The sequence below is a fragment of the Acipenser ruthenus genome, chromosome 10, assembly GCF_902713425.1.
Source record: "Acipenser ruthenus chromosome 10, fAciRut3.2 maternal haplotype, whole genome shotgun sequence".
NCBI lineage: Eukaryota > Metazoa > Chordata > Actinopteri > Acipenseriformes > Acipenseridae > Acipenser > Acipenser ruthenus.
The window spans coordinates 49,091,984-49,099,759 of record NC_081198.1 but is presented as its reverse complement, the minus strand read 5'-3'; the positions used below and the strand labels follow the sequence as shown (position 1 = coordinate 49,099,759).

The window sequence follows — 7,776 nt, the reverse complement described above, 5'->3', positions numbered from 1 at the left end:
GAGGCCATTTCCAATGCTGAGTCAGGGCTTTTTCTGTCTAGGAAGGCTCAGAATGTTGGCAGCATTGCTGATTTCACAATCCCGGTCATTAAAATAACAAAACACTTTGATCCAATGCGCATTAATTGAGGTGTATAAAAAACCCCTAGGCTGAGTGCCATGAGTATCATACGGAGAACTGAACCCCATCAGCCAAAAAAGGGCAAGGTAAGTTTGGGACACACAACTCTTTCTCTAATTTATTTGTTGATTGCTGGTTTATTGTTTGGTTATATTATGTTCAGTTTGTTGACCCTTCAATCCCTTGTGCTCAAGCTGCTGTTCTGTGAAGGTATACGGTTTAAGGGACAGACGAAGAATCTGTTCTGCTTTAAGTTTGCTCACTACTAGTAAATCCCATAAACTTGCTTTCCACTGTAAACAGCCTGACAGAGTTGACACAAGTTAGTTTGTTTAGCACAATGTCTATCTGTTAACACTGTTTTTTTGTACGCCAGAATCGGGCCAATGTTTGGTTCAAATCCTTTTTAGTTATTCCAAGCCATGAATAAGTGTATCTTTTTACTTATCTGTATAAGTTACGTCTTCATTTGTTGCAACTACTTTGATTTCTAAATTCTAAAAAGTTAACTTAAAGATAAAACAGGATACATAATGCATTAAAAGTTACTAGACTGTAACGTAATAATATTATCTGAGTTTTATTCAAGTTATTTTCCCCCTGCTCTCTTAAAAAAAAAAAAAGAAAGTTTCTATCTTGTTCTTTACATTTTCTTATGACTGCAGATCACATTCTACGAGGACAGGAACTTCCAGGGCCGCCACTATGAGTGCAGCAGCGACTGTGCTGACCTGAACTCCTACTTCAGCCGCTGTAACTCCGTCCGTGTGGAGAGCGGCTGCTGGATGATGTACGAGCGCCCCAATTACATGGGGTACCAGTACGTGCTGACCAAGGGAGAGTACCCCGACCACCAGCAATGGATGGGGTTCAATGACTCCGTCAGATCCTGTCGCACATTTTCCTATGTGATCATATATTTCATAATTACTTCCATTTTTTAAAATTTTCAGCAAAGCACAAATCTAGCCACTTTTAAAGCTCTTTGAATGGGTGAATGTGCAATAACTTGAATCAGTGATTAAAAGGAATGTTCCATCAAACCCATGAGATTGTTGGGTGCTTGTGGTAAAGGTCATGTAACTGTGAGTTTATGATAAGGGTAGTGTCACTGGGTGTGCGTGTATGATTGTGCTTGTGGTAAAGCTAGTATCACGGTGTGTGATTTATGGTGTTGAAATCTATGCTGCCTTACTAGATACTACTTGCACAGATCAATCTAGGTTTTTGACTAATTGTTCTAATGGTGCTTTCTACTTCCTGGTATTTGTTTAGACCAGCAGCAAGCCCTATCGAATGAAGATCTATGAGAGACCCGACTTCGGAGGCCAGTCGATGGAGTTCAGTGATGACTGCGAGTCTGTCCACGATCGTTTCCACAGCCGTGACATTCACTCCTGCAACGTGATGGACGGCTACTGGATCATGTATGAGCACCCCAACTACATGGGAAGACAGTACTTCATGAGGCCCGGAGAGTACAGGAGATTCAGCGACTGGGGGGCAACCTGTGCCACCAGCGGCTCTTTCAGGAGAATCACAGAATTTTAAACTTGTTTTAATAAATCAAAATTGATTTTTGGCGTGGCTTTCTAATAAAGAATATTTAAAATGGAATGCAAAGCGTCAACTCCTTTGAATCAATATTAACAGGGAGGCTGGATTTTAATTAGACAGGTTATAATACAATCCTATTTAGTAGTATTCAAGATTATTTCTACATTCATAAAAGTTTTTAAGTAATGAATGTTTGATTGCTGCAGAAGAGGTTGCATTGTTACTACAGTACAATAGATTATATGTTGCCATGGCAACAAAGCGCAATATTGTAATCTTCCTGTACATGTCATGTAGGCATGTGCAAAAATATATTAGAAAATGGATCGGATTGGTCAATACGAGGGCTTTAATCTCTCGTAAAGGATCTTGAATGTTCTCTTTCAAACCATGTTTAATCACTGTTCCAAATCAATCTCTGAGAGATGTAAAGAATACCTATTTAAGTATAAGATATTTAACCTGACACAACGGTGTCCAACAGCTGCTTTATTTAAAAGGTTTTGCACTTGATACATGTTATAAGTGAGTTAAAATCAATTTGCTAGTATTTCAAATATATCACTATAGATTAAACTGCTGCTTCGTGGAACATGTGTTCCAGGTCACATGACATCTGTGTTCTTCCCAAACCTTGTATGTCATCATTTATGAATTTATCAGGAACCCAAATAACCAAGGTTCCCACATGGGCATATACAAGCTAATTTACTTACAAGGTAAAGTGGCATGGTCTTCATGTACACTTCATTAGTTTTTTTTGACAGGGCATGGTAAGAGATGAGAGCGATCTTTTTATCTAAGAAACCCGAAAGTGCCAAAGATTGACATGCAAGGTTTGGTCAGAGCACCTACGATAGTCAGATTGCAACTATATTGCTGGTGCTGTATTAACCAGCTTGCTATACTGCAGGCAGAGACCAGGATTTCAAACAGCAGGACAGGAAGATGCACTAATGCTTCCTCCAGGCCCCTAAAAAGGTTTCCCACAGTAAAAACATAGAAAAGTGTAATACAGCACAGGAAAAGCCTGGGAAGCATTTTAAAGCACAGAGAGAGAGCGAGATACAGTACAGTAATGCAAACTAAATAAACATGGCAAACCAGGACAAACCATGGGAAATGCATGATAACCATAGGAAAAGCAGAGGAAAAGTGCAAAAACACTGTACTAAACTTTTATAAGGGAGATCAAGAGTTTTTAAGATTTTAAATGTCATTAGTCATTTATTTTTTGTTTTATCCAGAATACTATCAATACATTGATTAACCCTAATGCATGCCATTAAGCTCCACTTATCAGTCTGCCATATATTTAAGTTTTCCATTGCAGTGGTTTCCAGATTTTTCCCACTTGCTTGCCAAAATGTTGTACATGATCAAAAAAGGATTTCACTGAGTGTTGGGTGCATTCTGTATCTGAGAGTTTTCTATGACAGCTTATTTGTTCTACTCCTAAACTAAGTTTGTTTAGTTCCAATAATACAATGCGCTAGTTCTTCAAAAACCCCTTTCAATGGCTTTCAATACTGCTGGGTTTTGCTATTTTTATTGAATGCATGGAAACAAAACACCAGCGGCCCATACCATGTTTGTCTACAATAAGCTGTAGAGGTTTTGCTGACGTGGGTGTTGAACACATTGTGCATGTTGTTTGTGAGAAGTATATAAAGAACAACAGTTAGCATCCTCCAGCCTTACAGATTTAAAATGGGAAAGGTAAGTGCTAACTGTCTTTGAAAATAAACAGTGCTTGATATTCAAATATGCAAATATAAACGACGACAACAAAATGAAAAACGTTACTTAAAAGGTTAATTTCATTTCAGATCATCTTTTACGAGGACAGGAACTTCCAGGGCCGCCACTATGAGTGCAGCAGCGACTGTGCTGACCTGAACTCCTACTTCAGCCGCTGTAACTCCGCCCGTGTGGAGAGCGGCTGCTGGATGATGTACGAGCGCCCCAATTACATGGGGTACCAGTACTTCATGAGAAGGGGAGAGTATCCTGACTACCAGCGCTGGATGGGGATCAATGACTCCGTCAGGTCCTGCCGCATGATCCCCCATGTAAGTTTCATAGTAAAACCTTAATAAGGAGAATGTGATATATAGACAATATGTTAAACTTTTTATATTATTTTTACACAAGACAGAGATTACAGAACAAGTGAGTGAGGCTTTTAAAATACTGAAAGTCTTTACAGGAATTGGAAAAATAAAACAACATTTAGACAGATGTAGATGCTTTATAATGTCTGTGAAAATGTTTACATGTGGTTAACCTCTTACAGCACCAGGGATCCTACAGGATGAGGGTTTATGAGAGACCTGAATTTGGAGGCCAGATGATGGAGTTCATGGATGACTGTCCCTCTGTCTACGATCGTTTCCGTTACAATGACATTCACTCCTGCAACGTGATGGACGGCTACTGGATCATGTATGAGCAGCCCAACTACAGAGGAAGACAGTACTTCATGAGGCCTGGAAAGTACAGGAGATACAGCGACTGGGGAGGCATGAGCTCCAGGATTGGGTCCTTCAGACGCATCTCTGACTTTTATTAACACGTGATTTAATAGTATTCAAATTCTTAATAAAGTGAATAAACTCTAACTGTCTCTTGTCCCGTCTATGAAAAATTTCAAAAGACAATGCATGTTTTCACTATATTCACTTATGACAACAGTGAGAGGCTATGCCATATAGACAATCTAATCTATGCCTATGTCATATGTTCTTATTTTTTCTGATAGCATGGTAAACAGTTTTGCACTCCATTGAAGGCTTTCAATCAGCAAAGCCAACCAATATACAAAAACGTAACAGTTTATGTCAAGATAGTCCTTGCAGGCACTGAGGTGTCATTGCTGGGATCGTACCAGATTTTGCCCATGGCCTCACCCACAGAGCACCTCTCTGATACAAATGTGTGGTCCAGTGGTTAAAGAAATGGGCTTCTAACCAGGAGGTCCCCAGTTCAAATCCCACCTCAGCCACTGACTCATTGTGTGAACCTGAGCAAGTCACTTAACCTCCTTGTGCTCCGTCTTTCGGGTGAGCCGTAATTGTAAGTGACTCTGCAGCTGATGCATAGTTTACACACCCTAGTCTCTGTAAGTCGCCTTGGGTAAAGGCATCTGCTAAATAAATCTGCTAAATAAATCTGCTAAATAAACTGCGGCTCCAGGTGACCTGCTGCTCCACAAGGAGGAGTCAAGAGATTCACAGAGCGAAGTTGCTCAGGATATTGTCCCAGGCTGCCTAAGCACGATTAGCATAACTGGAGGGAGTCAGAACAGCAGTTCAGCTGCCAACCACTAGAGGCAAGCTAAGCTTACAATCTAGTTCATGTCATGCTTTCCTGTACATTTAGGAATGCTGACCAGCCTCTTTATGAGAAACACCACTCATTACATCCACTGGCCCCTGTTTCCTAAAGCAACGCCCTGTAATCCCTGTAATAAACCCTTTGTGTGGTCAGGACCTTCGATTATTCCTTGAAGCTCAAAAGGGTTAATAGACCAGACTGCAGTATCCTCTTCTGCCACCAGACTGCCCTGCACTGAGATCCCTCATTTCCCGTGCTCATACTGTAGCCCTCCCCTTTATACAGTAAAAAAAAACATCCTTTTTACTTTGTTGTTGTAAAAAAATGTTGAACAAAAATGACAGTAATTATATTCACTTACATTATATCCAGTTATATACAGCCCTTTATTACTTGTATCCTGTCTGGTTTCTGCTCATACAGACTTGCTGAGTTTCAAGCTGTACATACCTCGGGGATTACTGTTCTGTATTGTGGCCTAATCTGCCATACCATGAAAACAAGGCACGTGTAGTGCTGACTAGAAAGGCATTGAATTGGACTAACAATAGTTACTGCACTGTAAACCCTTTGGACTCTCTATAAAAAGGCACGCTTATTAGAGAGCACATACCCGAGATGTCCACTCCAACCATGGCTAAGGTATTGATTGTGAATTGTAAACTGTAACACTGTGCCAGCTTCTGCTAACCTTTTTAACTACAATCGACACATCTCATTTCTTTTTGCTTATTTTTTTAGATATTCTTCTACGAAGACAAAAACTTTGGTGGTCGTTTCCACGAGTGCAATGAAGATTGCTCCGATCTGAACAGTTACTTCAGCCGCTGCAACTCCATCAAGGTGGAGGGTGGCTGTTGGGTCCTGTACGAGCGCCCCAATTACATGGGGTACCAGTACGTTCTGTCTAGAGGGGAGTACCCCGACTACCAGCGCTGGATGGGATACAGTGACTGTGTCAAGTCCTGCCGTGTCTTCCCCAGTGTAAGTTGTAAATAACAGAGCAGCAACCATTTGTAAGTGTACACAGTAGATCGAAATCCACATAAATGTGTTTCTCTAAGCTTGAATGCTTTTGTTTGAATACTACTTTTTTTTTTACTATAGAAATACCTGCCATACATATGTTTCTAAGTGTTGGGTGGGTACCTCTAATCAAGTTGAGAGTGTATTTCAGACACACTCTTTGCCGTGTCAGACCTGCAAGTGAAGCGAGTCGGGCCAGTCATACAAAGAGTGCAAGAGAAACTACACTCAACTTGATTACAGGAAGCCACAGAACACTTAGAAACATATTAGAAGTTATTCAATTTAAATGAAAAAAAAACAGATGAAACTATGATATTACTGCAATGGAGACGTGTCTTATAATAGTTGTTACAATGTGTAGTGACAGTGGAATCTTCAAGTAACTATGTAAAAACACAAGAACAGATAGTAACACAAGAACAGATAGTAACACAAGAACAGATAACACAAGAACAGACAGTAACACAAGAACAGATAGTAACACAAGAACAGATAACACAAGAACAGACAGTAACACAAGAACAGATAGTAACACAAGAACAGATAACACAAGAACAGACAGTAACACAAGAACAGATAGTAACACAAGAACAGATAACACAAGAACAGACAGTAACACAAGAACAGATAGTAACACAAGAACAGATAACACAAGAACAGACAGTAACACAAGAACAGATAGTAACACAAGAACAGACAGTAACACAAGAACAGATAGTAACACAAGAACAGACAGTAACACAAGAACAGATAGTAACACAAGAACAAGGTTATATACACTGAAACCTTGAAGTGCTTGACTGCGTCTTTGAGAGGACACACAGATTGGTGCAGACAGCGAAAAATTAATTTTATACTGTAAACTCAACTATGATCACTTTACAACTTAGAAGATATATTTGTTTGTGCAGATTTAGATGTTTAATTAGTCAAACACAGCAATAATGCAAGTCTGGTTTCCACAGACAGGACATAGACCCCTGACAACCTGCAATGGATAGCTTCTGTCCATTTGTTGCACAAAGTTATCTGAATAAACTTTTATTTTTAATTTGCCACAACAGTACAGTGGCTCCTACAAAATGAAGATTTATGACAGAAGTGACTTCGGAGGCCAGTCGATGGAGTTCAGTGATGACTGCGAGTCTGTCCACGATCGTTTCCACAGCCGTGACATTCACTCCTGCAACGTGATGGACGGCTACTGGACCATGTATGAGCACCCCAACTACAAGGGAAGACAGTACTTCATGAGGCCCGGAGAGTACAGGAGATTCAGCGACTGGGGGGCAACCTGTGCCACTGTTGGCTCATTTAGAAGAATCACAAATTTTTAAGATTGGTTTCAGTCATAGTTCACAATGCAAACACAAATTAAAATAAACGTTTAAAATACCTCACTTAGTACCCCTGTTTTGTTTTTTCAAATATGAAGACCTGGTATGCATGGGGGGTGGGAATGATCGAGTGTAACAGATGTGGCTGAGTTGGTACAAGACTGGCCCACAGGTATAACAGAGAGTATACACATTGACAATAGACCAGTCTCGTTAACTGCCTACATAATGGATCTGGCCCTTTTGTGCAATGGTTAAGAGTGCTTATCTGGGTAGATCCCATGTTTGTGCAATGGTTAAGAGTGCTTATTTGGGTAGATCCCATGTTTGTGCAATGGTTAAGAGTGCTTATTTGGGTAGATCCCATGTTTGTGCAATAATTAAGAGTGCTTATTT

The 7,776-nt window shown here is 40.1% G+C and overlaps 3 protein-coding genes across 4 annotated transcripts; all 3 read left to right on the top strand.

Annotated features, from left to right (window-relative positions):
- The first annotated feature begins 120 nt into the window (after positions 1 to 120).
- On the top strand, positions 121 to 1,738 carry LOC117405777 (gamma-crystallin M2-like). Of its 2 annotated transcripts, none has more exons than XM_034009149.2 (3): positions 121 to 207; positions 787 to 1,029; positions 1,397 to 1,738. In XM_034009149.2, the coding sequence occupies exons 1-3, from the start codon at positions 160 to 162 to the stop codon at positions 1,670 to 1,672; spliced, it is 567 nt and encodes a 188-aa protein (XP_033865040.1). In that variant the 5' UTR covers positions 121 to 159; the 3' UTR covers positions 1,673 to 1,738. The 2 variants fall into 2 exon arrangements, 1 of the variants encoding a protein (XP_033865040.1); XR_009329756.1 differs by having other exon boundaries at positions 194 to 207; positions 787 to 911; positions 1,397 to 1,536.
- Positions 1,739 to 3,373: 1,635 nt separating this feature from the next.
- Positions 3,374 to 4,299, top strand: LOC117405791 (gamma-crystallin M2-like). The gene is made up of 3 exons (XM_034009169.1): positions 3,374 to 3,397; positions 3,508 to 3,750; positions 3,975 to 4,299. The coding sequence occupies exons 1-3, from the start codon at positions 3,389 to 3,391 to the stop codon at positions 4,248 to 4,250; spliced, it is 528 nt and encodes a 175-aa protein (XP_033865060.1). The 5' UTR covers positions 3,374 to 3,388; the 3' UTR covers positions 4,251 to 4,299.
- Positions 4,300 to 5,568: 1,269 nt separating this feature from the next.
- Positions 5,569 to 7,443, top strand: LOC117405780 (gamma-crystallin M2-like). The gene is made up of 3 exons (XM_034009160.2): positions 5,569 to 5,656; positions 5,756 to 5,998; positions 7,108 to 7,443. The coding sequence occupies exons 1-3, from the start codon at positions 5,633 to 5,635 to the stop codon at positions 7,378 to 7,380; spliced, it is 540 nt and encodes a 179-aa protein (XP_033865051.2). The 5' UTR covers positions 5,569 to 5,632; the 3' UTR covers positions 7,381 to 7,443.
- Positions 7,444 to 7,776: the final 333 nt, after the last annotated feature.

What these genes read in the sequence shown, in the direction of transcription:
- LOC117405777 (XM_034009149.2), top strand. Translation starts at nt 160, where the DNA reads ATGAGTATCATACGGAGAACTGAACCCCATCAGCCAAAAAAGGGCAAG. An exon ending in ATCAGCCAAAAAAGGGCAAG is followed by an intron (nt 208 to 786) that starts GTAAGTTTGGGA and finishes TTATGACTGCAG; the next exon opens with ATCACATTCTACGAGGACAG. An exon ending in CCTGTCGCACATTTTCCTAT is followed by an intron (nt 1,030 to 1,396) that starts GTGATCATATAT and finishes GTATTTGTTTAG; the next exon opens with ACCAGCAGCAAGCCCTATCG.
- LOC117405791 (XM_034009169.1), top strand. An exon ending in CCTGCCGCATGATCCCCCAT is followed by an intron (nt 3,751 to 3,974) that starts GTAAGTTTCATA and finishes AACCTCTTACAG; the next exon opens with CACCAGGGATCCTACAGGAT.
- LOC117405780 (XM_034009160.2), top strand. Translation starts at nt 5,633, where the DNA reads ATGTCCACTCCAACCATGGCTAAG. An exon ending in CCACTCCAACCATGGCTAAG is followed by an intron (nt 5,657 to 5,755) that starts GTATTGATTGTG and finishes TTATTTTTTTAG; the next exon opens with ATATTCTTCTACGAAGACAA. An exon ending in CCTGCCGTGTCTTCCCCAGT is followed by an intron (nt 5,999 to 7,107) that starts GTAAGTTGTAAA and finishes TTGCCACAACAG; the next exon opens with TACAGTGGCTCCTACAAAAT.